At 50.3% G+C, this 26,030-nt stretch overlaps 5 protein-coding genes across 6 annotated transcripts; 1 reads left to right on the top strand and 4 right to left on the bottom strand.

Annotated features, from left to right (window-relative positions):
* Positions 1-47: 47 nt before the first annotated feature.
* Positions 48-10,334, bottom strand: LOC100842879 (nucleotide pyrophosphatase/phosphodiesterase). Of its 2 annotated transcripts, none has more exons than XM_003574770.4 (7): positions 10,065-10,334; positions 2,578-2,669; positions 2,218-2,284; positions 1,987-2,106; positions 1,601-1,835; positions 1,068-1,488; positions 48-972 (listed from the first exon to the last, which is right to left on the bottom strand). In XM_003574770.4, the coding sequence occupies exons 1-7, from the start codon at positions 10,329-10,331 to the stop codon at positions 231-233; spliced, it is 1,944 nt and encodes a 647-aa protein (XP_003574818.2). In that variant the 5' UTR covers positions 10,332-10,334; the 3' UTR covers positions 48-230. The 2 variants fall into 2 exon arrangements, with proteins under 2 accessions (XP_003574818.2, XP_024318332.1); XM_024462564.1 differs by lacking the exon at positions 10,065-10,334 and adding an exon at positions 4,988-5,124 and having other exon boundaries at positions 57-972.
* Positions 10,335-10,996: 662 nt separating this feature from the next.
* LOC100836974 (probable sodium/metabolite cotransporter BASS1, chloroplastic) lies at positions 10,997-15,014 on the bottom strand. The gene is made up of 8 exons (XM_003572394.4): positions 14,522-15,014; positions 14,142-14,230; positions 13,681-13,774; positions 13,575-13,608; positions 12,815-12,869; positions 12,644-12,727; positions 12,286-12,573; positions 10,997-11,496 (listed from the first exon to the last, which is right to left on the bottom strand). Exons 1-8 carry the CDS (start codon positions 14,937-14,939, stop codon positions 11,332-11,334), a joined length of 1,227 nt encoding a protein of 408 aa, XP_003572442.2. The 5' UTR covers positions 14,940-15,014; the 3' UTR covers positions 10,997-11,331.
* A 173-nt stretch (positions 15,015-15,187) lies between these two features.
* Positions 15,188-16,478, top strand: LOC100836660. The gene is made up of 4 exons (XM_024461455.1): positions 15,188-15,388; positions 15,471-15,641; positions 16,192-16,326; positions 16,437-16,478. The coding sequence occupies exons 1-4, from the start codon at positions 15,188-15,190 to the stop codon at positions 16,476-16,478; spliced, it is 549 nt and encodes a 182-aa protein (XP_024317223.1).
* A 465-nt stretch (positions 16,479-16,943) lies between these two features.
* LOC100842572 (sulfite oxidase) lies at positions 16,944-22,303 on the bottom strand. Its single transcript, XM_003574769.4, has 12 exons — positions 22,106-22,303; positions 20,986-21,101; positions 20,813-20,875; positions 20,693-20,729; positions 20,511-20,592; positions 19,933-20,051; positions 19,762-19,857; positions 19,101-19,211; positions 18,924-19,025; positions 17,772-17,819; positions 17,464-17,679; positions 16,944-17,373 (listed from the first exon to the last, which is right to left on the bottom strand). The coding sequence occupies exons 1-12, from the start codon at positions 22,178-22,180 to the stop codon at positions 17,245-17,247; spliced, it is 1,194 nt and encodes a 397-aa protein (XP_003574817.1). The 5' UTR covers positions 22,181-22,303; the 3' UTR covers positions 16,944-17,244.
* A 594-nt stretch (positions 22,304-22,897) lies between these two features.
* Positions 22,898-25,977, bottom strand: LOC100836356 (exocyst complex component EXO70A1). The gene has a single exon (XM_003572392.4). The coding sequence runs from the start codon at positions 25,120-25,122 to the stop codon at positions 23,161-23,163; it is 1,962 nt and encodes a 653-aa protein (XP_003572440.1). The 5' UTR covers positions 25,123-25,977; the 3' UTR covers positions 22,898-23,160.
* Between the last annotated feature and the right edge of the window lie 53 nt (positions 25,978-26,030).

The following is a 26,030-nucleotide window of genomic DNA, read 5'->3' as shown; positions in this document are numbered from 1 at the left end:
CCGACGTCCGATCTTACGGCCAGCAGTACGTACGTTGCGAGGCTATATCCCGGTTGGGTTCACACTAATCGTCCAGCTTAGCAGTTTTATTGCACAAAACCCATCAGAGAAAAAACAACAACTACCGTGACAGCTTCACTTTCTCAAATCTCAATCAGCTGCTAGCTAGGATATTATCTAACTGCCGACGACTGACAGCTAGATGGTCTGGACTCTTGAGTGAGGTCAGCTCATGTGGCGAGTGTGGTGGGGAAGCAGCTGTCGTGGACGCAGCTGAGCACGTCCCGGTAATCCCTGTCGACAGTGAAAGAATCATAGACCTTGCCATCGCGGCTCTTCTTGTACTCAAACAGCAGCGAGGACTGGTTAAACGCCGTGAGCTTGACGAACCCATAGTCCCTGTCCCTGAAAACGCTCCACTTGGGGATCGCCGTGGTGTAGTCAGACAAGTGGCTGCCCCCGCCACCGGCGACGACAAAGATGGTCCCGTTGACAGGGCCGGAGAACCGGTTCCTCTCGCCGGAGACGCACTGGCTCTGGTAGAGCCGGCAGGTGCGCTCGTAGTTGTGGACGTGGCCGAAAAACGTGACGTCGACGCGGTACCGCTGCCAGAGCTTCTGCAGGCTCTCGCGGCCCTCGGGCTCCTCGAAGGAGCCCTGGTCCGCGTACCAGGAGTTGGAGGAGTAGCCCAGGACACGGTGCGCCACGAAGACCAGCCACGGCTGGTGCTTCCGGTCCACCGTGGACAGGCACTCCTCGATGAAGCGGTACTGCGGGGTTCCTTCGCGCCAGTCGTGCTCCGAGTCCGCCACGCAGAACCGGAACATCCCGTAGTCCACCTTGTACCAGAAGTTCGCCCTGTTCTCTGCCGGGTAGTAGTACATGGTCTCCGCCGGCACCCCGCATTCGCCGCCGGAGTCCTTCACGTCGAAGAAGCCGCCGGTGTTCGGCCAGTCCCTCTCATGGTTGCCGCTGCCATACGGTTAAAGATCAGCTCAGATTGTTGGACGATCTCTCCCAATAATGTTCTTGATCAATACTACTGCTGACTATGTTCTAAAATGTACCTTGCGATCATGTAGGGCTTCCTGGAGGAGATGGGGGCGACCTGGGCGGTGAACTGATCCCACTGGGAAAGGTACCCATTGGCGTAGGGCATGTCACCAATGTGGAAAACAATGTCATAGTTTTCCAGGTCTCGGATCAACGTGTCCGTTGTGTTGAGCGACCCTGGCTGGTAGTTGGCGAACTCGTTGGACCCGTCCCTCTCCGCCTTTCCCATGTCGCCGAAGACGATGATCCGCTGCAGCGAGTTCTGGCCTGGAGTCGGTGGTGCACGGAACGAGTAAGGCTTGCCCCAAACGACTGTCCCGTCCAAGAGCTCGTGCCCAACCTTGTAAATGTAGTCTTTGTTGGGCCACAGATCCCTCATGAAGGCCGTGTGGATGAACCCGGGGTCTCTCCACCCAACCGTCCGCGCCGGCTCACCTGCAAGATCAAGAGCAAAAATCCAAAATAAGGACACCATTTCCTGAGATCTTGGGAAGAGTTACTCGTGGTGATGCATATATGGACGCATCGATCGGTCATGTATGCATACCGCACATGCTGCCGCGGCTGAAGGTGAGCGTGCCGGCCGGGGTGCGTCTTGGCGTCGGCGTGGGGTTCTTGCCGACCATGCCCCACTCGACAAATGGGTAGGCCTCACCGATGTCGTAGCCGCTGGTCCACGTCACCGTCATCTCGTCGTGGCTCTTGCCCTGCGCCAGCCGAGGGAACACCGGCGCCTTGGGGTTCTTGAACGCCACCTGCTTCGACACCGCCACCAGCCTCGGCTGCCCTCCGGAAGATGGAAAAACACAATGTGCATCACATGGTGCAATTTTTGTCATCGCACCTCGAAGGCCTCTTTGGTTCGCAAGAATTTCTACGAAACCAAAGAGGCCTTGGGGAAGCAAAAGTAGAACTTGTGGTGGCGGTGGTTACGTTTTCGAGGCCGCCGGTGAAGAGGACGAAGGAGAAGTCGGAGCGCTGGTTGATGAGCTGGAACCGGATGGCGCCCTTGCCCCGGTTCATGTAGTTCTCCGAGTAGTTGGCGTACTGATACTGTAGAGCACCAATAATATGTTAACTATATATGTATATATATAAAACATATCTACAATGTGATGCAATTGGCATATGAAATTGCAGAGAAAAATTAGCTAGCTGTCCGACCTTGATAGGCGCCGTGCAGAGCAGTGGCTCGCCGGGGTACCTCGCCGGGTTAGGGCAGGAGCCCGAGCTGCACAATGTCAGATGATTAAATTAGTTGCGATGATAAGTAATATTCACTATAGGTTTGTTGATCGGAAATTGTCGAAGAAGTTTACGCACTCGCTCTGTTCCTAGTTTGGCTAAGCTTATAGATAAATCTACGGAGTACCAACAATTCTTACTCCAAAATAATTTTGTTAAATTCGTGGTGATGCATATCTTCGTGGTATTAACTAAAGTTTCAGAAGCTTGATTTATTATAAATATAGAACGTCCTGTATTTAGGAACGGGGAAACAGGGAGATGGTAGTTCATAATTACACGAAGTCGGCCGGCGAGAAGACGGCGATCCAGTCGTCGGCGGAGGGGTTGTCCCAGCCGTATTTCACGGTGACCCATGAGGTGTCTTCTTCCTGCAAAATTAATTAAGGCAGCTCAGCATTTTTTAAAACAGTAACTGCAATGGCATTGACAAAGTCCCATGCCATTTGTCGGGCACTCGTTTCATTTTTCTATCTACTCCAGCTAGCTAGAACTAGTTTAATACTCGTAATTTGACTGTATCCAGGATCTGTTAGGTCAAATTTGTCTGAAGAGTTCATGTGGCAGGCAGCTCAATCTAAGATGTCTTTTGTACTATGCACATGTTCACGTACGCAAAAGATATCGTGCGTGTATATATACTCCCTCCGATTTATTTTGGGACTTATTTTGGGACGGAAGGACTACTTTATATTATCAGCGCTGACAGTGCCCTGAAACAGAGTACAGACTAATCAAACCAAAAGCTGCAGTAGTAACTCTCCTGTTCTGCATGCAAATCATTCGATTTGGCTGTGAGAGCTCTGTTAAGGGCGTAGATGCCCTCAAAAAACAAGAAGAGAAACTACAGTTTATTTGGTGGTTCACTTTATAGATGCCACCGAATATTTGTCGAGCAGATGCATATATGGCCGGCTCCACCCAGGCAACCTGCATCTTGACCCTGAAAAAAAGGCCAAGAGGGACTTTAGGGGCGACGGGCCGGCGACCACCAAATCCGCCGCCGCCACTCCGGCGACGGCGTCCACCCACCCCGCCTTCGGCCTTCGCTGGTCTCTTCCCACCCCCCTTCCTCCTCCTCCCCTCCTTTTCCCCCCCCCCCCCCCCCCCCTTCCTCTCTCCCCGCCTTTTCCATGGAGTTTTCCCCCCTTTTCGGCTCCTCTGGTGGCAGCGACGACCGCGTGGATCTGAGCCCTTGCTCGTTGGACGCATCCCGGCGCTCTTTCTCCGAGGTGGTCCGCGGCGGTGACTTCGATCCTCCGTCCCATGGTGCGCCGGTTGCGGCAGTGCCGCGTCCCAGGCTGGCGTCCGTGGTGGTCGGCCCCCCTGCCAGGGTTCCGGCGGCCGCCCGTCTTGGTGGCCGGGTGCAGCAGCCAGCGGTCGCCCGTCTTGGTGCCCGGGTGCGGCAGCCAGTGGTTGCGTCACCCGTGGAGGAGGAGGGTTGGACGCAGGCTGGTAAGCGTCGTCCCAAGCGCTCTCGTCGCTCCAGTCCGGTGCTCCCGGCCCTGGTTATCCTCAAGGATTTGCCGAAGGTGATGGCCGGGCGTTGCTTCAACTGCTTCGATGAGGACCACGTGGCGGCGCTGTGTCCCAACCAGCGGCGGTGCCGCAAGTGTTGGGGTGGTGGTCATGTTGTCAAGGATTGCCGGTCGCGTAGTCCGCTCGTGGTGAGGCCGCCGGCCACAAGGCTGGAGCTTTCTCGGCGGCGGGCTGCCGCGAGGCCTGCGATGGCGACTACTGCGGCATCTCCGCCTGTGGTGCTGTTTGTGGCCCCTCCGGCGGCACCTCAGGTCGCTCCTGCACGGGTCGTGTCGCCTCCCATCCCGGTGGTGCCGGCGGTGGGAGCGGCGGTGGAAATGACTTCGTCGCTTGGAGCGTCGGAGGCGAGGCCCCGGCTGGAGAGGATTACCGTCCCGCGCTCGGAGGCCATTGATGACGCGGAGGTGGCGCTCTCGGCTAGTCTGGTGGTTTCTGTGATTGGTGGCCGGGGCTCGATTGCGGCCTCCACGGCCACATCTCTGATCAATCGGGCGTGCCCTCAGGTGGTTGATTTGTTCTCGCTCTACCGCTTCTGGCCGACCAACTTTCTTTGTGTCTGCTGGAGTGCGGTGGCCGGTAATACCCTGCTGGCGGCTGGTGTCCTCCAAGGCACGAGTTTTTCACTGAGTTTCACTAGGTGGAATCGCTAGCAGCGCGTGACCCTGCGTCCTTTGCAGTACAGGATTCATGTGGAGATGGCCGGGATCCCGGCTCATGCCTGGGTCACTGGCACGGCAGACTACGTCCTGGTGCCAGCCTGTTGGGTGGAGAGAATCGGCACTGAGATGGCGTCGAAGGCCGATATGGGCAGGTTTTCGGTTGTGGCACGGACTGGTTTCCCGGAGCGTGTTGCACGCGAGTTGGTGCTTGGCATTCTTCAGCCGCCTGCTCCATATGACACCAGTGAGGACGATCTGCGTGTGCCTCGCGCCGCGATGGTTCCGCAGGCAGTGAGTGTGCTGGATTACCCTGTGGTGGTGCACCTGCTTCGCATTGAGGATATGGAGGCCTTCACCGACATCTCCGATGGTGGGGGTTCGTCCGGCGACGATAGCAACGACCCCAGGCATGATCTTGGTGGTGGTCCCCCTCGGCGGCCTCGCACGATTGCCTTTCAGTGTCAAAGGGGTGTGGTGGATGGTGATCTTACCCCGCGGGGCGGTGCTGCTGCTGGTGGCGGCAGTTCCGCTGGCTGGAGTAGGGCAGACCTCACCCGGCTGTTGTGGTGGCTTTATGGATGGGGGTTTTGTCTTCGGAGGTGCCAAGGGTGGTGGAGGTGGATCTTCCTGCTCGTTCCGCGCCGGTGGACTGCGAGCGGCTGGATCCCATGCGCCTGGAGGCGGCGATTCGACCGCCGGTTACTTTCCGGCCTCGGCGGCTTGCTGCTGCTGGGCCGCGGCCCTTGTTGGATGTGGTGGAGACAGGCGGGGCTTCTGCGGTCGTTGTGGAGGGGGCGGCACCGGCTCCTTCCTCTCCGCCTGTGGCGACTACCTTCTCGGTCTGCTCCTCGTTGGATGTGGGATCGGCGCTGTCCTTCCCTTTGCTTGGCGATTTTGAGCCGGCCATCGCTCAGCCCATGCTGGACACCTTCTGTGTTAGCGTCTCGGGGGGGGATCCCAGCTCTCGGTGGAAGCCGAGCCTTTCACCCCGCAGTCGTTGGAGGTCGCAGGTCGGGCCTTTGCTGATGTGGGGAATTTGAAGGATTTTCGTAGTGGTTGTCGACGCTCCCCTGAGGTCATCCTTCGGCTGCCCCGTTCGCCCCTACTTCGCCGGCAGCGGGGCTGAACGACCACTGCGAAGTAGCATGAGGGTGGCGCGCAAACGGGCTGCTGGTTCGTCCGTGAAAAAGCAGCACCGGGTCCTCATGTCCAAGCTGGGCTTGGCCTTCGAAGGGGAGAAGATCTCGGAGGAGGCGCTGGCGGCTTACACCAAGCTCTTTGAGCAGCCGCTGTCGTAGAAGCATGTGGCGGCCATTCTCTCTTTGTTCGGCTGGGAGCCGGACGTGCTGCCACACATGGCAGACGACTCGCTGGGGGCGGTCGTTGCCTGAGTGCTTGCGGCCTCTTTGTGGTGGTTTCTCGTATACTTCTCCATGTCTTCGACGAATCGAAGAGTTTTGGTGTGGAATGCACGCGGGCCGAACTCCCTGGCCAAGCGGCGTGCTGTTTTTCAGGTGGTTGTGGCCTCCGGGGCAGCTGCGGTTTGCTTGCAAGAGTCCAAGTTGCAGTTGGTCACGACCTCGATTGTGCATGAGTGCATGGGTCCTGATTTTTCTCAGTTTTTCTTCTTGCCGGCTGTGGGCACGCGTGGGGGTATTATCTTGGGGTGGAAAGCGTGTGATGTAATCCTCTCTAATCCGCACTACTCGGATCATGCGGTCACCGCTAGAATAAATTTCCCGGATTGTTGCTAGTGGTTCACGGGTGTTTATGGGCCCCATCGGGAGGAGGACAAGCCAGGGTTCTTGCTTGAGCTGAGGGACATACGTGATTTGCATGCGGGTCCTTGGCTGGTGGCGGGCGACTTCAATCTGATTGTGAACTCTGAGGATAAGAAAAATGGTCGGCTGCATCGTGGTATGATGGGGAGATTCCGGCGCCTTCTTGCTGACCTGGAGCTCAAGGAGCTCTATCTTGCGGGCCGCCGGTTCACGTGGTCTAATGAGAGGGGCGACCCCACGCTTGAGAAGATTGATCGGGTGTTCTCAACTGCTGACTGGGAGGTCTTGCTCCCTAATGCATACCTCTCGGCTTTGAGCACTGCCACGTCTGATCACTCCCCTCTCTTGCTGGACTTGGCTGCGGACTTACGTGTGGGTAGACGCTTCCATTTCGAGAGCTTTTGGCCCAAGGTGCCTGGCTTTTCGCAGGTTGTGGATGAGGCGTGGAATGGGGTTGGTTGCGACCTTGTGAATCCCTTCCAGCGGGTGGCTTTTCGTTTGCGCCATGTTGCCCGTCGTCTTAGGAGTTGGAGCGACAAGTTCATCGGCAACGTCAAGCTTCAGCTTTTGATTGTGACGGAGGTCATTCTCCGTCTGGATGTGGCCATGGAGCGGCGGCTGCTCTCCATTCGGAACGTGGACTTCGTTCGCTCCTTAAGCAAAAACTACTGGGACTCTCTTCTTTGGAGAGTACGATTGCGAGACAGCGCTCTAGGCTTTTGTGGCTTAAGGATGGCGACGCCAACACGCGTTTTTTTCACTTGAGCGCCGGCCATCGGAGGAGAAAAATTTCATCGCGGCTGTGGGTGGGGTCTGGTCCTCGAGCCATGAACAAATGGTGAGTGTGGCTGATGATTTCTTCCATAACCTTTTGGGCACAGGCGTGGATAGGGCCTTCGGCCTTGACCTGGGGGCCTTGGGTGGATCGGGTTTCGGCCCACTGGGCCTCAAGGAGAGCTTCTCGGAGACTAAGGTCTGGCGTGTGGTACGGGAATTGCTGCCGGACAAGTGTCCGGGGCCTGACGGGGCGTTTCTTCTCTTCTTGTTGGGGCATCATCAAGGTGGATATTCTCGCTTGCTTCCAGGCTTTTTCGTCCCTGGATTTTCGAGGTCTGGACGCGGTCAATCAGGCCTTGATATGTCTCCTTCCCAAGAAACCCGGAGCGGTGGAGATACGTGATTTCAGGCCCATTAGCCTGATTCACACTGTGGGTAAGCTGTTGTCGAAGGTCCTGGCAAACCACTTTAGCCCGCCCGGCGCTTCCGGGGTTGGTGGGCCCTCATCAAGGTGCTTTTGTGCGGGGTCGTTGTCTCCATGACAATTTCATGCTCGTCCAAGGCACGGCTCGACGGTTGTTTGCCCTTCGGAATCCTTCTGTCTTGCTCAAGTTGGATATTTCGAAGGCCTTCGACTCACTCAATTGGGCTTTCCTTTTGGATGTGCTCCGGTGGTTGGGCTTTGGGCGCAAGTGGTTGGGTTGGGTCAGCGGTCTCCTTGGCATCGCTTCGACTCGTGTGTTGGTCAATGGCATCCCGGGAGCTCTTATTTCTCATCGCCGTGGACTTCGGCAAGGAGACTCTCTATCTCCGATGCTTTTCATCTTGGCCATGGATGTACTTAATCTGTTGTTGCGTAAGGCGGAGGAGGTGGGTCTTTTCCAGCACCTTGCCTCTCGTGGTCTCACGCAGAGGGCGTCATTCTTCGCGGATGACGCGGTGGTGTTCCTTCGGCCCATCAAGAGTGAGCTCACGGCATGTGTGGCTTTGTTGGACGACTTCACCGAGGCTTCGGGTCTTAGGGTTAACTTCTCGAAGACTTCGGCCCATCTCATTCGTTGTTCGGAGGAACAAGGCGCATTGGTCCATCGGATCCTCGGATGCGCGATCGGGCCGTTTCCCTGTACCTACTTGGGGCTGCCCCTCACCTTGTGTAAGCCTTCGGCGGGTCAACTTGCGTGCCTAGTGGAGAAGGTGGAGAAGCGGCTGCAGATGTGGTCGGCCCATCTTTTCTCGACTGGGGGGAGGCTGACCCTTGTGCGGTTTACCTTGAGTGCCATGCCGATTTACGCCATGATGTTGCTGGACCTCCCGGTCAAGACCATCGAGGCGATTGAGAAACTCTGCCGTGGTTTCCTTTGGAAGGGGAGGAAGGAGGTGCGTGGTGGTCATTGCCTTGTCGCTTAGCCGGTGGTTTGTTCTCCGAGGGAGGTTGGCGGTCTGGGCATCCCCAATCTAAAACTCCTCAATTTGGCTCTCCAGGCTCGTTGGGGTTGGCTGAGTAGGACGGACCCTACTAGCCCGTGGGCTGAATTCAACATCCAAATCCCCCAGTTGGCGGCCAACTTGTGCTTCTGCGATTCTATCATTGTGGGTCGTGGTAGCCGGGTCAAGTTTTGGACCGATCCTTGGCTAAGTGGTTTGGTGCTTTGTGAGGTTGCCCCCAATCTTTTTCGCTCCCTCCCTGCGCGTGCTAAGAAAATTTCTGTGGAGCAAGGTCTTTTTGAGATGGGATGGACTCAGAGGATTGATCCCGACCTGTATCATCTGTCCATCACGGAGTTCTTGCTGATCTGGGACATGGTGGATGGGATCCAGCTTTCTGATGTGGATGATCAGTTCAGATGGCGGTGGGAGGGATGCGGACACTACTCGGCATCCTCCTCTTATGCGGCCTTCTTTGGCGGCAGGGAGGAAATGCTGGGGGCAGCTGAGATTTGGGACTCTAGGGGCCCGAGCCGTTGTCAGGTGTTCCTGTGGTTGGCCATGAAGAACCGATGTTGGACAGCGGATCACTTGAGTCGTCGTGGTCTTCCCCACCCTGCCCGATGTCCTCTTTGCGATCAGGTGCCGGAGGATATTGACCATATTCTTCTTGGTTGTGTGGTGTCTCGCCATGTGTGGGTTGTGGTCCTCGGTCATTGGGATCGACCTTCCTGGTTCCGACTGTTCAGCACACGTTGGCCGGCTGGTGGACAGACCTGGAGGTGGCTAATAGAAGGGAGCGGAAGAATCTGAATACGGCGATTGCTCTCGTCTGCTGGTCCATCTGGAAACACCGGAATGCTGTGGTCTTTGATGGCGCCACTCCAAGCGCTTTGCAGATTCTTAGAGATATAGGACGTGAGAGTAGCGCTTGGGTGCATGCAGGGCTTCTTAAGGCGGGCAGCGTTTTTAGTGTGTTCGGCTTTGTGGATCTTAGGTGGACTCTGAGTGAGTAATTGTGTAAAACCGCCGGTTTGTAACCGCGGTCTTCTTCTTCAATATATGATATACCCGCCGAGGCATATTAAAAAAAAAAAGCCAAAGATTTAACATTTTCAAAAACTAGTGCTCCGTACTTAAAATAATCTAAACCGGTCGTGCAAATGCAATTAGCTACTTTGGGCCCTTGCTACTTAACATCACAAATATAATTACTGAGTATATTTTTTGTGAAATAATATTTTACAAGAATTAATCCCATACATATGTAACCGAGAGTTATTTTCTCTCAAAATCAGTTATCATGTGTTCCCAAATTACATGCACTGCATATACCAAATTACTAGCTTTGCAGTACTATCAACAACCATTGTGGATGATAATCTTACCAAATTTTACGGCTTAATTAGTCAAAGAGATTTCCGTCAATTAATTAGTTGAAGAGACATGAATTGATCTGCAGTATAAATTTGACTTGGTTAGCTTTAAAAACTTGCTCCATTATTGTGTCTGTCTGCGTCTGCCATTTTAAGTACTTACTAATCAAATTAATTAAGCTGATGAGATGAGAGTATACATATAATACCTGGTCGCCGAGCAGCGCCGGCGTGGCCCGGACGAAGGCGGAGACGTGCAGGTCGACGGTGGCCTTGTGGATGGCGATCTTCGACAGCGGCTGGATCCCTTCCGCCGGCGCCGCCCTCGCCACCGCCGCCACCATGGCCAGCACGGTCACCAGGACGACGGAGAGCTTCGCCGCCGCCGCCGCCATGGCTGGCATGCTAGCAGCTGCTTTGAGGCTAGTTAGAGCTTGCTGCAAGGCTGATCGATGAGAGCCAAGCGTGCTGGCCATATGGCTGGCCGGCCTATATATGTACAAGTGGCAGGACAGCGACCACAAGGCATCGAGGATTACAGCGACCGAATGTTGCTATTGATTACTAGTAACGTGGTTCACGAATCAACCCCTTGGCTAACTTTTTTGTTCTTATGATATCACGATATAGAGTTCTTGTGGTTGAAACAGGAGTAAATCTTATAATTGTATAAATGCTGCAAGCTATTATATTAGCAGGAAATTTAACTAAGCATCCGCGTGGTGCACGCTATGGAGCGCGACCTATGTTTTTGTTTCTCTCGAGTTCCAGATCCGACTGATGTATCGCCCATGATTGTTGATAATTGAGTGTCCATTGGCAATACACGTAGGCAGATGATAGACTTTGTCCAAAAATAGTCAACTAAATGTAGGAGACCCCCAATAAAGAGAGAGAGAACAATGCGTATACATGAGCGCCACAGCCTTTTCAATAAAAACCACTCTTTTAGAAACGCTTAGACAGCTAAAAAGCATTACGAAACAACAAGCATCAGACTCCCGAGTGGGCTGGGAATAAATCTCATATACAAGCTAGAAGACAGGGCACGCCGTAAGTACCAAATATTGGCTACGTCTTTTTCGCAAGAACGGTACAGTGGGACATATCGTACTGGGCTAGAAATGCCTCCTGTAACCTGTTGGAGCAAAAAACGGCAAGTCTCTCTCAATTATTGTTTTCAGTTACACTATCTCAACAGGGAATCATGGGATCGCAATCGGATCTGCACATCTGCTCACACGCATTGCACTGGCCGGCACATATAATGAGTTAAAAAAAAGGCAGCTTGTTTAAATCAGGCTGAAACTAATAGTTCAAATCTCACAGTTTAAGAAGAAAACATTCAAGACAGCCATTCTGACAGGTGGAACCAACAAGCCAGCCCATACGTGCTCTAAAGTCTAAATTCTTCTTCCTGCTCTCCTCCTACTAGCATGGTCTATATGTTCCAGCGACCATCCAAGACAAGCATCGTCAATGGCTCAATGGTTCTCCTTTGTCATTCGGGGGCATGGACCTCCAAATCCCAGCTAAAATGCTGCCGTAGAGTGAGTGGCAGATGCTTGAAACAGCACATGGAACTGCTGTGAGAGGATTGCCAAAATGCTTGGTTGCAAGGACTACACCAAGTACTGAATTCTGCAGGGACAGGAAATAATGAAATTGCGGTGTGCAATGGGAACAAGAGAAAAGAACACTATTTATATTGCATTGAGAAATGAACAGACGTATCGGTATGGTAGGCCAGCAAGAGATACTGTACTTTAGAAAATAATAAGTGCCCCCTTAATCTACAAGCATGAGTTACAATCTGCTACTGCTATACCTAAACGAGATCAATGATAATATGATACTGTATGTATGTTTCAGGTTAGTGATGGGCTATAAAAAAATTGGAGTAATAACGTTAAGGACAGAATATAGAGAACTATCTAGGACCTGGTTCTACCAAATAGTGTAAACCACAAGATGCCATATTTAACAATTATCATCTGTACCTACCAATGCTGCAAACCATAGCCGACTGTCCTTGGATGAAATTGGTTGCAACGAGCCAATGAGCCAATGTTTATTTTTCTCATTGCATTAATGGTGCGTTTGTTCTTGTAAAGATAACTAGATTTGGTTTGTACTTAGCAGAAAAAATGTATACCCGTAGTAAAAAGGAAAATTCATACTACTCCCTCCGATCCATATTAGTTGTCGATTTGTCGCTGATTTAGTACAAAGTTGTACTAAGGTTGATCTCAAACATAAATTGAAATCAAGATGAACTGATAAACATGAATGCTGTAATTACCAAGTTACAGAACTAGAACATGAACATCTATTGTTTGCAGATTCATGTAAAAAAAGTAAATTGAACATTAAGCATAGCATTCTGGGAAGACAAGGTATTGGTAAAATTTGTCACGGATTAGCTCTTACCTGCATGCCAACCTCGATTGAGATTGTTCGTGATGAAGAGACATCAATGCCAAGAATTCTTGAAAGAACAAAGCCAAAGAAAAAACCAGATGCATGCAGGCAACAAACAGATAGTACCACTTGCAGACCAGATGCTAGGATGGCTGAAGCATTCTGTGCAATAGCATTGCCACAAAGAACAGCTACTGTTGCTACAGCAATGAACGGCATCAAGGGAGAAACTAACTCAACCAACTGATTGCAGTACTGATTAAGTACAGCACCCAGAAGGACAGGTACCAGGACAACCTGCATTCAGATATATCAACTTTAGCCAGGAATAAGGGAATTTAAACCTGTATAGAGAAACGGGCAGTACCTGAGATGTCGACACGAACAGTCCCATTGGATCTACTGCAACGTATTGTCCAGCCAGTTTGGATGTCAAAAGAGGAGTCATGAACTGCATTAGGAAGATAAATGAGAAGGGGGGAAAAAGGTTACTCTGCTGTGTTGGAATTTAAGAACTGATGTAAGAGTGGCTCATTACCGCTGCAGCAAAGGTGCTTGTTGCTGTCATCAGCACCGAAAGAGCAACATTTGCCCTGCAACACAAGGATACTAGTTTTTCTACAATCTGCATTTGGATTGTAATAACTAATAAGATCCATAAAGATGCAGATCCAGGAGGAGTACGCAAGTTAGGTCCCACAAGTTAGTAGTAATGGCAATTTTAAGTTAGGGGAGTCCTAGTAATTAGTAAGATTAGTCGGTTGGTTCTCAAAGTTTAAGTCGGTTTCAAGCTCTATAGAAGCAGTGTGTACTATCTTGAAAGCCAAGCAATGAACTCTATGTTTAATGTTCATGCTTATGATCTAACCCATATTCTCTAATCTTCAGCCGCTACACTTCTTCAACAACCGTAGTTGAAGACGACTAGAACATTACCCTAGATTTCAGATGATTCCTCAGTAAAACGATGTTAATGATTGTTATGTTCAACCATCTTAAAAGACAATTAGTACCCCCATGTTACATATCCAGTTCATGAATTGGTTATTCAGCTCAGTTGAGAAGAAATGTTCACAAGATTTTATGTATATCATAAGTAAATAAAAAGGTTCAGCATGGATTAATTTCCACTAGAGGTCAACAGCCATGTTCAGAATGGACTTTATGTATATCATAAGTAAATGGAAGGTTCAGAATGGATAATTTCCACTAGAGGTCAACGGCCAGGTTCCACTATGCTCGTCATTATATGGAGATTGCTATATTGTGAGTTTAACATTATATGTTTTTCTCGTTACCTTGCTAAATAGGTAACAATGTTGCTTGCTGTCCCTGCAGAGAGTATTTCCTTTCAGTTGAACTGGTAGAGAACATATAAACAAAAAGAAGGAATTGCATGCACACCTCCAGGGCAACAGGACACCAAAATCAATCCAGCAGCATAATGGTTTGGCAGGTTCAGAAGCTTGCTGATAAGAAATCCTGACAGTGGCATCACCTGTACATAAATAACCCCCTTAGGACTTTTGGAATAAAAACAGTAGTTCAAATTTGAAAACCACAAATACAAAGGTGAGAAAACCCATGTAATTAATAATGAGAGGGCTCATGAAATTTCAATGCGCAATCTGGTCCAAATATAATTATTAAAAATAAACCTATATGAAAACTTCATGGTTCATCTAACACACAGCAGTATTCTGATGAATATCTATGGTGCTTTCCTATTGCCTGAAAAAAAAAATCCTTACGCAATTTGTAACACCGCAAAGTTTAAAACTAAAGCTAACATGGGAAAACAAAAATATAACTCCCAAGGACTGTTGGCTCATGAAATGAAACAGTAAATAAGCTGGAGAACTGACCGTGTACTGAAGTAGAAACCCAGCAGCCAGCTCCTTAGGCATCAAGAGTGCGGCTCGCAGGTCATCTAGTGTTAATGTCATCCCCATTCCTGAACAAACAAACAGATTAAACCTATGCATTAATCATATAATTGAGGCAACATGAATGCGTAGTCACAATTAAGCTGCGCAGATCTATAAAGAGGGCTTTCTAAGCGATGCAAACCTCCAATTATGGATAGCAACTCTTAGACATCAATTCCAGCATACAAGAAAGTTTAGGTTGACTTTTTTTTTTACCAAAAACACAGCAGCACTGCTTTCAGTTTCAGTTGACTCAATGGTGACAGAAGACAGGGATGAGGGAATGCAAAAGCTGGGGTGGGATGGAGGGTACGGACCAAGCATGGTGAAGGCTAAGCCGACCATCTGGGTGGTGGGGTCAACCCAGAGGAAGGTCGCAGGCCGCCACAGCGCGAGCGCGCAGGCCGACGCGACCCACACCGGGAACCCCAGCGACAGCGCCTCCCCGACCCGCACCAGGGCGGCCCTCGCGCTGCCTCCGCCGCCGTCAGGTACCACCGGAGCAGAAGGCGCGGTATCTCCTGCCGCCGCATGGCACCTGCTCGACGGAATGCCGCCCACCAAGGAGGATGCGGCGGGGCGGACGCGGAGGTGGGCAAGGGGAAGAAGCGAGGAGGGAGGGGTTCTGATCCTCAGGGGGGTTTGCCGCGGCTGGGGACTGGCAAGGCGGAGATGCTTCTGCTGGGCGGCGCCGGCTGGACTGGGAACGGGAGTCAACACGCGGTGGAGAGCCATGGCGATGGCGTCGCCCCTCGTCGGAGTACGGTGAAGTGGAGTGGGCAAGCTCAGGCTCAAGTGAGTTTTTCTCTCTGACCAGTGGGCCCCGTTGGGCCAGTCAAGTCAGTCTTCCCTTCTTCTCTGACTAGTGGGCCCTTTGCTCGTGGATGGGCCAGTCAAGTCAGTCTCCCCTTCTTCCTGGACGGCCTCACGGCCCAAGGACCACTTCCAGCCCACCAGCAATTACCCGGCCGGCGAGAGAGACGATGGAGGAGCGGCGACCGGCGGCGGCGGCGGCGCTGTGGGGGCACGGGCACCTGCCGCTGCTGGCGCGCGCGCGGTCCAAGGACTCGGTGGAGTACGTCCTGCAGGCGCTCTGGCGGACCCGCCGCACCGGCCTCGACGCCGCCGACCGCGCCGTCGTCCGCGACATCCTCCAGATCCCCTCCGACTCCGAACTCGACCCCGTCCGTCCGCTTCTTCTTCTTCCTCCCCTTCCTTGCCGCCCAAAAGCTCCGTTGCTTACACTTCTCGCTCTTGGTGTCGCAGCTGTTGGTTTGCCTCAGGATACTGATCCGCAGGTGCGTCCATGACGACGTCGCCAAGGACGACATCCCCAAGCTCTTCCCCGAGGAGGTGTTGCCGGAGCTGCAGAGGCTGCTCACTTTGCTTCTGCAGAAGTTTCAGCCCGAGTGGCGACAGGACACAGCCAAGGATCAGGTAATAATACTGCCATATTGATCTGAAAACTATGCAAACTCATGCGATACATAGTCGGATTATCGGTGAAGCATGTTCTTAGTTTCATCAGTATCAAGGGTTTCAAGCAATGGTGAAGCATGCTCTTCGTTTTACATTTTTTGTTACTGTTTGTGCAAGTGATGTCAACATAAAAAGTCCTTGTTTATTCGTATCTGAAGTTCTCAACCTTAGAAGGATCTGTGCCTCAGCTTAGCACCGACACGTTTTTTTTGTAGGCGCCAGCTCAAAATTCAGAGAGAACGAAATGCCATCTGAGTCAAAATCAAGCCGCTTCGGAGCAACCAGCGATTACAGAGGTAGTATACCATGTACTTTTGCTGCTTTGCATAAATGTCTTGCCAATTTGCTGCAACCTGCAAGTAACTTGATTATGTGAGATGATTATTATCCTACTATGTGAGAGAGGAGTTCACTGTGTGGTCGATGAAGCTTTCTCAATAGTTTAAGACTGTAACGAAGGTATCATTGACGAAGACATAACCAGTATGAATCTTCATCTTCCCTGCAGCCTCACTGCGGTACATCATCAGTTGAGGATTCATCGAAATCAGGACAGAAAGAAGTGAAGCTCCGGTTAGCTAAGGATTCTTTAGACAAAATGCTGAAGGATATGTACCCAAACAAGGAGCAAGTGTCAAATGCTGTTAGTAATTACCCCTATTCCACGGCCCGTGTTGCTTTTTTTCCTCTCGTTTACAATTTCACATGGTTCTAGTAATTATAGTTGCTAATGTTTCTTATTATCTTTTGCAGGCCGATGTTAACGGGCATGAGGAAGCAGCAGGGGGCACTTAGGAAACGATGCCAAAGCTGTGTTTGGTTACAACGAGAGGTGCTAGGTTTTAGGTGATCCATGTGTAAATTCACTGGTGGTATCAGTGCCATTGCAACTGCAGGCTGAAGTCTTTGCACAGATGAGGGAAATATTCCTACATCACATCTTTGCAACTGGAATTGTTGTGTGGTTTTATCAGATAGAATGCAGTTCCCTGCCATGTTCTTCAGCCTTTTCTAGTACGCGACTCAGGTTTGATGGCAACAAGCATAACGAGCATGCTGTTAAATAACACCATCAAGCTTCTGAAGAAGTAGAGATACTGTAATGCAGAGTAATTCTCCACGAAAAAAAGATGTTGTGTTCATCGAACTGCTTGGAGTTATGCCTAATAAAATGTGGTTAATTCTCAAACGAACAATTAATGAATTTGTAAAGCATAATCCACAATTTCTTCATATCAGATCAACCAGCAAGGACAGTTATTTTTTAGACTGACACAGAAAATTTCTTCATATCAGATCAACCAGCAAGGACAGTTATTTTTAAGACCGACACAGAAAATTTCTTCATATCAGATCAACCAGCACGGACAGTTATTTTTAAGACTGATATGTGAACACAGAAACAAATTCAGACCAGTAACACTACTCCCACCATAGTACCGTGGCACAGCATTATACGGAAATCGCAGAAATTAAGCTGATGCAGCTTATTATTCGAGGCTATCATTGACTCGTGAGGTCTAGCATGCTGCTTGTCCAAGGGCGCAGCAAAATACTTCTTTCACATATTCGACCTTGCTGCGCACAACGAATTCTGTATCTTGATCCGATGCCAAGATGTATTGAGAATTCCTCTCAGGTTCCATATGTCCTCCACTTTTTCAGGTTGAATGTTTGCAGCTGAGTCCACCTGTTGCCCAGAAGATGCATTTTCAGACTTATTGATGTAAGCAACAAAAGATGAAAAACTGTGTTGCATCCATTAGTGGATTTCACTTACCGCCTTAGCTACTATCTCAGCATTTGCTGGTATGTCTAATGTAGCCTCAAAGAGAACCCATGCCCACTTGTCACTTTGAGCTCTATCAGAAACGTATGGCACATTGCTTTTCTGATATCTGTGGGCCTCAACCCATGTTTTACCCCCATCAACAGATACATCTACCCTCTCGATGCCACGGCCACCACCTGAGACTGCATATCCAGCAATCCTAGCCTGCACACAAGTGTTTACATCTCGTCAATCCTACCTACACAAGGATCAGTCTTAGCGTACACATCCCTTTCTATCATGGAAGTAATACCAACCTTTCCTTCCTTGATAACATCCACATCCTCCAGGGTGCAAATAGCAGACTGCTTAGTCAAATCCAAAAAGAGAAACATGAGATATCCAGAAACCCAACTTAACTTCATTAAAAAAAATAAGTTGTAGGAGAACTAAGAGCTTGGTAGTTGCATCTGCGCAGAATAAACCAACAAACAGCCGAGCAAATTCATGGTAAAGTAACGTCTACAGGGATACCAGCTGCATCAATTGTACAAAACTACACCTAAGAAAGGACACAAGATTCTTGCATAATTTTAGACCCTGTTTAAAAGATTCTTGCATCCGATTCCAATCTGGACATCAGAATGACATTATCATCAGATAATCACAATAAAATGAATGTGCAAACAGCCACCAGACCTATGTTGGCCAATATTCCCCATAGTAAATGAAGTCACCTCTACTGCACACAGAGCGCAGTATCAGTAAGTGTATAACCACACTGTATTGTAGTTTCTCTATTTTGCGTAGATTTAATTCCTTTGTAGTTGGCAAAAATTACATGCATGATAACATTTTTGCTGTGGAATCCAAGTATAACTACTGCAAATAAACATATAGCAGGATCTTAGACCGTTATATCACATCATCAACAGTCAACAATGCAAGCAAAACAGTCGATTTAATCTTCATACAAAATTGCCAGGCATGGAAGCAAGACAAGCGGTTTAGAATGTTCATGTTTTCCTACTTGTTGGAATAGTTCAGTAGAAATCTATAGCAATCTTTGTGTGTTTATATTCAATAATAATACCAGGATTAACTATATATCCACTGCCAGCTGCAAATTCTGTAGTAAATCAAGTGTGAGCCAGTATGGTGATGCAAGATTGAGAACGTTCCAGTGAGAGTAAAACTGAAAGGTGAATTGCAATTAAGAATTTATAGGTGAAAGGTGTTTTTCTTTCTAGTGCTAATGTGAGTACTGAGACTACATGTCTTTAAGTACACTTGAGGACTAGCCCTGAAATATACAAGGAGAAGAAAATGAAGCCACCGAGAAATAAAGAAAGGTATAATGTGTGTCATTCTATGTTATCAATCCAACCCAAGTGTGATTACTTCGACAGAAAAGATTAGAATTGCTAGTATCCCGCTCAAAAAAAAGAAAAGAATTGCTAGTACAGTACCTGTACAGGAAAATCCATTTGTGGTCTTCTAGTAGACCAATCAATGTTGTCCCAGTCTACAGTAGGTGGAAACATCTTGTAATCTTTTTGCATAAAAAAGCCCTGGTTGAGAACAGCGATCAGCATTATTCCAAAAAAAAATGAAGAAGAGGTACTGCATTTGAATTTTCAGTAAACCTGGCATTCCTCCTCGATAAGGTTGATGCTGTCCAGCCATTTAACAGAACGTGCGCCTATAACACCAGGTACGACAACACGGAGTGGGTATCCGTGGTCACGGTTGATGGTCTACACATGGTAAATCATGGTCAATCAAGTACAGTACATACCCACATAGGAACCAAGAAGTTTAGCAAAAGAACAGGGTCGGATCTAAACTCAAGCAAAGTATGATTGCCCGGTAAATATTTTCATAATCTGGCATAGCATTGTAGACAGCTACAGAGCCACTCTGAATTATGATATATTCTGTCAATGCAAAATAAGCTTATGGTACATACATATTCAGTAAGAGATGCTTCGGATGTTGTTTGTATACTAGCAAATCCACCTTAAAAAGTAAGCACCTATATGAATGCAATACGTTAATGATGTCACATGGTCACACCATGTCGAATTATCACTCTACTTCATCAAAAGCCGCTTCACAGAAACATATGCATTAGGAAACAACAAAGTGCAAACACCTGAAGCAATAAACAATGGGAGGAATAACAAGTAAAAGGTAGAAACAAAAGCTTTTGGACAAACAGATTTTGAAAAATAACCCAAACCCTATGATGAATGTTAAATCATATCAGTTTTAAACTACTGAAGAAAAACATCAATAATCATTCACCTCTCCATTCATTTCATATGCAAGTAACACATCAGCATCAGGATCTGTTGCCTGCTTGAGTGGAATTGATGCCTTATAGGGGCCACCTTTCTCCTCCTAAAACATGAATGACTTGAGATTAGTGAGGTGGGCGTAGGATCACTGCGGGGAAATAAGGATAGTCATACTCACTTTACACCTGTCAACACTGACAAACTCAACGTGTTTGCCTCCTAAAGATGTGACTGAACTGAGTTTAGGTATTCCAGCTAGTTCAAGGACATCAGCTAGCTTTGCTCCTCCCCAAGTTGCTGGAATCATACAAAAAATACATACGTTCTAGATAAAAATAAAAAGGAACAAAAATGTATCCGCTGACCGCTTTACAATATGGTGAAGGGAAAACAGCCCCATTCGGCATGCAGTGTATGATATAATAATCAAGTATGATAATGTTATTAATTCGGTAGATAAAGGAAAGGTAAGTAGAAACTGTCTATACAATTAGGCTGTCTGACTTATAGCAAAATTCTAATTCCATGGCTAGTAAAAAGGCTAGAAATACTGTAAATTGCCTCCACTCATACGATTAATAACCTTATACTTCCTGTGGTGGCCAACATATATGAAGTAACACTACCAGCATGCCAAAATCTAGCGCATTTTCTTCTGGATGTCAGTATTCACTAATCACTATTCACCTACATGGGTACATCAGATTGCATTTCTGCAATCTCAAAATAAGATGGATTCCATAATGCACCTCTTACCATTTCCAAGAGCAGACACGTCCCATCCAACACCTCTCACTTTCCGTACCTTGCTCATCGCAGTCCTCTTATTGCCTGCGCACTTTTTGTATCACAATTGTATCGTCAAATGACTAGAAAAAATCATACATTAGCCCCATAAAATATTAATAAGAAAAGCATAGAAGGCATTTGTTGTGAACCTGTAATGTTGCAGTGACATTGTACTTTGGAAGCATCCTGGAAGTGAAGCTATGTTGATTATTTACTCAAAGGCGAGAAATATCTCCGGGTGCATGAGAAGTGACTAAGAAGTACATTACCTAATGTCGGCCATGAATAGCTGCATATGATTGCTGACAAGGCCATTGATGGAAACACTGTATCTGTTGAGCAGGTTATATACAGATATAAGGCTGTGCACTTCATTTAGCGTCTATAACAAATCATAATGATATATGGATATACATAGATAGTTCCTCTGAAAAGAAAAAACCTTGATATATCATCTACTTTTGGAATTGGTCCATGATTCCTCTTGTAAAAGAAATCCACTGGGGTGACATAAGATGAAACTAACGCAGATCGATGAGGCTCAGCATTGAATGGTTCCTGCAAAGCAAACACGGTGGCAATGTGAGGTCTGGTGGTTGCATAGGTTATGAAAGTAGTTCAGGAAAGAGTGTACGCAAATAAAACAAAATAGGGTCATTATTTCCTTTAAAAAAATAAGAAAAGAACATAGTAATATTTCCCAGTTGGTTTCTGGTGAGGTGAGTATAGTACAGCATATGAATCAAATGAAATTGGGAGAAATACAGTAAATGATAAATACGGCTCTTCCGTTTCTTATATATCTGAACTCTGAGGTAAAGAGTGTCAAAGTCAGTTCCCTGGAAAAATGACAACGCGACGACACTGTGCATCCTATCTATTCAGAAACATATGGGGAAAAACACAAGCACGCAGCTCGTCCTCTTCCTCCCCTTCGATATTTAGGAGCTTTTCCCCCTCCACATTAAACCAGTATATTCATTCATATTGCGCTGCAATCGATTCACGAACATCCCACATGACCTCAGGTCCTTTCCTGGAACAAACCTTGGGAGCAAATCAGATTGCTCCATTCCAACACCTTCCGATTAACCCAGTATGTCTCTTTCTAAATGCTGGTCTATACACACAGCAACAGGAGGAGGCTGACAGGGCGCCTGGTAATACTACAATCGAGTGAACTGGAACGAGTAATGCATCCCCCCTTGATCCCAAAGCCTGTCTGCGTTTCACCGAAACTGGAACATAAGCACGTTCCTAATCCTACGCCTAGCTATACTGAAATTACGTAGTACTCCTCCCCAGTCCTCACTCCCCCACCCCACTAGTCACTAGACCAAAATTCTTAGCCGCAGCAGTTGCCAACGTCGCATACGGCCATACGGGAGGGCCGTCAGGCACTCCACGGCACAAACAGCGTGACGCGGCGGCGAATCCATCCGGCCCGTGCCGCGAATCCGGCGCCCATCGGCGAGCCCAGCCGCCAGTCGCAAATTCCATCCAAACCCACGCAACCGCGGGAACCGGACAGATAGGGTGAAGGAGGGGAGGGCGAGGCGAACCTTAGAGTTGATCCTGAGGGCCGGATGGCGCGGCGGCTCCTCCGCGTAGCCCGACGGCGCCGTCAGCCCCGGCATCTCTGTCGCGCTTCGATCGTCTTCGTCTGGTCACTTGGTCGCTCGCTGGTTTTTCGTTTCCTGGCTCGCACAATATATTTTGGGAGATGATGATGGCAAGGAGAGCGCCTTGGTGTGTGTGGTGAGTCGGCGATTGCGAGGACACCACTTGCTCTCGTTTTCTTTTCTTCTGACTAATTTGGCTTTTTTCTCGTAGTAGCTTTCTTTTACCACCATTGCCGCTCCTGGTTTCCACGGCTGGCGCCGATGTTTTACGTTTCTGCTTTTCGTAGATAGTGCCGAAAAACAATACTGTAATACATTGCTCATTGTCCTAGAAGAGTTTCTCCATGTCTTAGAAGAGTTTCTCTAACGCCAAGAAAAAAAAGGAGCAAGTGTTTTTTTTACGGGAAGGAGCAAGTGCTAACAGTGCAAAAAATATAAAAGGAATGACTTGTAATGCCAAAAGATACAAAAAAATGGTTTGTAAACATGAACAATTAGCAAAAAGAAAGGCACTTATGGGCCTAACATTCCTACTTTCATAGTAGTGGCGTGACATGCAGGCCCTGTTGTTTTTATCACATACTTTAGGGAGGAGCATCAGATGAGTCCAATAGTTCAAGGCCCATTACAGTTCCCCATAGAGTTAGGCCCAATAGAAAAATAACTGAAATCAATCTGATATCTTGTACTTCCTAATTCTTATCGAAGAAAAGTGTCTAGATACATGTAAAATTTCGACAACGAAAGAAGTATATTTTATAAATTCTAAAAAGAAAGACAATCTGATTACACCAACCCAGACCAGAAATCATCCTCTTGTCTTGTGTCAGGAAAGCCAAACACCATCTCCTAAAAATTCAAATTCGAAATTCGAATGCACTATATATATACACACAGTCCTGAAGTTTCCTCTACTTACATCTGCACGTCGACACGAACACAAGCAAGCAAGCAAGCACGAGAGAGGCTCGGCTTCGACTTCCGGCGGCGAATGATCAGCGGACGAACTTGTGCGCGCCCTCGAAGAAGTCGAGCATGTAGTTCTCGAGGTCCTCGAGGCTGTACTTGACGTGCCTGGCGGGCTGCGGCCTGGGCCGGCCCAGGAAGGAGCGGTACGCCGGGATGAGCCGCTCCGAGACGGCGATCCGGAGCTCCTCCCGCAGCTGCGGGTCGCTCACCTTCCACGCCGTCTGGCTCCGGTAGAGCTCCTCGAACGCCGCGTTGAATCCCCTCGCCTGCCTGTCCTTCTCCCTCGACGCCGACGACGCCCTCCCGCCGCTGCCGCTGCTGCCGCCGTGGGGGCTCGCCGGCGAATCGTCCCGGAGGGAGGAGAGCGCGGCCGTCCAGGAGGCCCGGAGGTAGGCGGTCTCGTACTGCCGGATCTGGCCCCGGTGGCGGCGGATCCAGTCGTCGCCCAGGAGCTCCCGCAGCGGCGGCGAGTCCATGACCTTCTGGGTCACGTAGTAGAGGTTGTTCATCAGGAAGATGTTCTTCAGCCCCGCGTCGTCGTAGAGCTCGGATTTCTCATCCATCTTCCCCAGCAGCCGCGTCAGCAGCTCCCTCATGCACCGCCCCGACGGCGTCGACGGCGCCCCCTGAGATTGAGATCGAGCTTCGTTGTTAATGGCGTCTTCGTCGTCGGGGTTGTCGTCGGGGTCGAGGAGGAGGACGGTGTCGAGCGTGGCGCGGCAGTCGGCGAGGAGGCCGCAGTAGTTTAGCACGTAGCGGGTCATGGGGTGGATCTCGCCGCCGGCCACGGGCCGCCGCGAGGACTCGCCAGCGATGGCGGCCACGAACTCCTCCACCGTCCGCCGCAGCGTGGCCCCCAGCCGCGCCGCCACGGCCGACGCCTCGCCGGCCACGAGCTCGCGCGTCGTGCCGTCTTCGTCTTCGTCTCCGGCGGAGGCAGAGGAGAAGAGGGCCTGGAGGTCGGGCGCGACGTCGGCGAGCGCCTCGTACATGCCGAGAGTGCGGTAGAGCTTCTCGGTGGCGCGGGGGCACATGGCGACGGCGTCCGCGAAGCCGAGGAGCTGCAGCACGGGGCCGCGGCACACGTCGGCGAAGCACTCGCGGCCGAGGTTCTCGGCGCCGGAGTCGGACGCGAAAACCTCGGCGCAGAGCAGGCGCTCGCCGGCCATGAGCGTCCTGACGACGGGCCTGACGCCGTGGTTCCAGCGCCGGATCCTCTGGTCGAGCGCCGGCCACTCCATCCGGAGCACGTCCTCGATGGCCAGCGGGTGGTCGGCGGCGCCGCCCAGCATGCGCGCCGCGGACTCAGCGAGCGGGCCGCGGCGGGCCGCCACGTAGAGCTGCGCGAGCTCTGGGCCGTACCCGGCCCGCAGCATCCGGTCCGCCACGGCCCGGACGGAGACGGCGGCCCGCGGGGACAAGGGGATCGTGCCGCCGCCGGTAATGGCGTCGTCGTCGCCGAGGTCGTGGTCCGGCGAGCAGGCGGCGGAAGAAGATGAAGAGAGGCGAGGCGTCGCGGAGGAGTATGCGGAGGAGGAGGAGGAGGAGGAAGAAGAGGAGAGCAGCGCGAGGACCTCCTCCTCCAGGCGCGGCATGGCGGCGTGCACGGCCTCGGCGGCGCGGGACGCGAGGCCGCCCTGCAAGGCGGCGACGGCGATGGCGTCGTCGACGGCGTAGAGGTAGTCGTCGGTCACGGCGCCGCACGACGAGGAGGTCGAGCTGCACCGCCGGATGACGTCCTCTGCGGCCACGAACGTTTCCTCCTCGTCCTCCTCCTGGCCGCGGCCGTGCGCCTGCTCCCTGCCCGGCGCCGGAGAAGACAGCGGGTACAGGTCCCCGGCGTCGTAGACCGAGAGCACGCGGATCATGTCATCCACCGCGTCCTTGGACGCCGCCATGCGCCTCACGTCGCGCTCCGCGTCTCCCACGGCCCGCTCCTGCTGCTGCTGCTGCTGTTGCTGCCCGGCGGCGGACAACGCGCTCGCCATGGCCGGTCAGCCAGTCTACTCTCTCTCTCTCTCTCTCTCTCGCTTCTGCTCTCCTCTGCCGCGGGAAACGACGACGACAAAGAGCAGAGCAAAGGAAAGTTCACTCGCTTGTTAATTTCTTCCTTGGTCGTCTCGTCGCCTGCCCGCGGTTGGAAAGACCAAAGCGAATGAAATGAACGCCAGCAAATAGTGAAACAAAACAAAATATCGTTGGCCACCCAATGATCATTTTATTCGTTTCTGCGACAACGTTGACGAGCACACAACACGGTCGCCACGCAATTTCCTTCGTTCCCTGGCTACGCCTACGTGTATGTTATCGCTGCGGTTCTACTTGTTTGGATTGGAACAGCTAAATAAAATACCCAGTTTATCTGTACCTGTCTTTAACAGATAATAATCGTGTCGACGAAACAAAACAGAGATCGTTGTGACATGAAAGATGAATCTACGGAGTGCTTGCACGGTCGAACCTGCCTGCCTGGCTGCCTGTCATTGACTCATTTGTCGAGGGAAAAGTCTTGTGGTCTGTAGTAAGCTCTGTAAAAAAAAGCCAGGTCAAAAAAACCGACTCTTGCCGTGTTTGAGGAGCTGGTCCGTGACAACAAAACAGTGTACAGTCGTCCTCTCATTCCGTTTTCCGTACCACTGTTGGAAATCCTGGACCAGACGCATAATGCACTGGCAATTGGTTCCCGGCGATCAGATGAGAGACGAGATCGATTCAAGAGAGACAGGGATGCCTATCTATTCTCATCTCATGGACCATCTGTGAATGGATTTCTGGCTTCAATCACTCTGAACTCTGAAGTAGACCAGCATTAAATGCCCCCCCTCTGCCAATCATCTGCGTCTGTTAAGTAACTAATCGCTCTCTTTGGCCAGATTTGTCTCCGGTGCAGAAAGGG

This window comes from Brachypodium distachyon, chromosome 3 (genome assembly GCF_000005505.3).
Source record: "Brachypodium distachyon strain Bd21 chromosome 3, Brachypodium_distachyon_v3.0, whole genome shotgun sequence".
Taxonomy (NCBI): Eukaryota; Viridiplantae; Streptophyta; class Magnoliopsida; order Poales; family Poaceae; genus Brachypodium; species Brachypodium distachyon.
The sequence above is the reverse complement of the archived record's forward strand: the minus strand, read 5'-3'. Positions and strand labels throughout refer to the sequence as shown.

What these genes read in the sequence shown, in the direction of transcription:
- LOC100842879 (XM_003574770.4), bottom strand. Translation starts at nt 10,331, where the DNA reads ATGGCCAGCACGCTTGGCTCTCATCGATCAGCCTTGCAGCAAGCTCTA. An exon ending in CGGCGCTGCTCGGCGACCAG is followed by an intron (nt 2,670 to 10,064) that starts GTATTATATGTA and finishes TTAATTTTGCAG; the next exon opens with GAAGAAGACACCTCATGGGT. An exon ending in CAGCCGCGGCAGCATGTGCG is followed by an intron (nt 1,489 to 1,600) that starts GTATGCATACAT and finishes TTGATCTTGCAG; the next exon opens with GTGAGCCGGCGCGGACGGTT.
- LOC100836356 (XM_003572392.4), bottom strand. Translation starts at nt 25,122, where the DNA reads ATGGCGAGCGCGTTGTCCGCCGCCGGGCAGCAACAGCAGCAGCAGCAG.
- LOC100842572 (XM_003574769.4), bottom strand. Translation starts at nt 22,180, where the DNA reads ATGCCGGGGCTGACGGCGCCGTCGGGCTACGCGGAGGAGCCGCCGCGC. An exon ending in CCCTCAGGATCAACTCTAAG is followed by an intron (nt 21,102 to 22,105) that starts GTTCGCCTCGCC and finishes TTTGCTTTGCAG; the next exon opens with GAACCATTCAATGCTGAGCC. An exon ending in CTATTCATGGCCGACATTAG is followed by an intron (nt 20,730 to 20,812) that starts GTAATGTACTTC and finishes CTTCACTTCCAG; the next exon opens with GATGCTTCCAAAGTACAATG.
- LOC100836660 (XM_024461455.1), top strand. Translation starts at nt 15,188, where the DNA reads ATGGAGGAGCGGCGACCGGCGGCGGCGGCGGCGCTGTGGGGGCACGGG. An exon ending in CCGACTCCGAACTCGACCCC is followed by an intron (nt 15,389 to 15,470) that starts GTCCGTCCGCTT and finishes TTGGTGTCGCAG; the next exon opens with CTGTTGGTTTGCCTCAGGAT. An exon ending in AGGACACAGCCAAGGATCAG is followed by an intron (nt 15,642 to 16,191) that starts GTAATAATACTG and finishes TCTTCCCTGCAG; the next exon opens with CCTCACTGCGGTACATCATC.
- LOC100836974 (XM_003572394.4), bottom strand. Translation starts at nt 14,939, where the DNA reads ATGGCTCTCCACCGCGTGTTGACTCCCGTTCCCAGTCCAGCCGGCGCC. An exon ending in GGTTTCTACTTCAGTACACG is followed by an intron (nt 13,775 to 14,141) that starts GTCAGTTCTCCA and finishes ATTTATGTACAG; the next exon opens with GTGATGCCACTGTCAGGATT. An exon ending in GGTGTCCTGTTGCCCTGGAG is followed by an intron (nt 13,609 to 13,680) that starts GTGTGCATGCAA and finishes TACTCTCTGCAG; the next exon opens with GGACAGCAAGCAACATTGTT.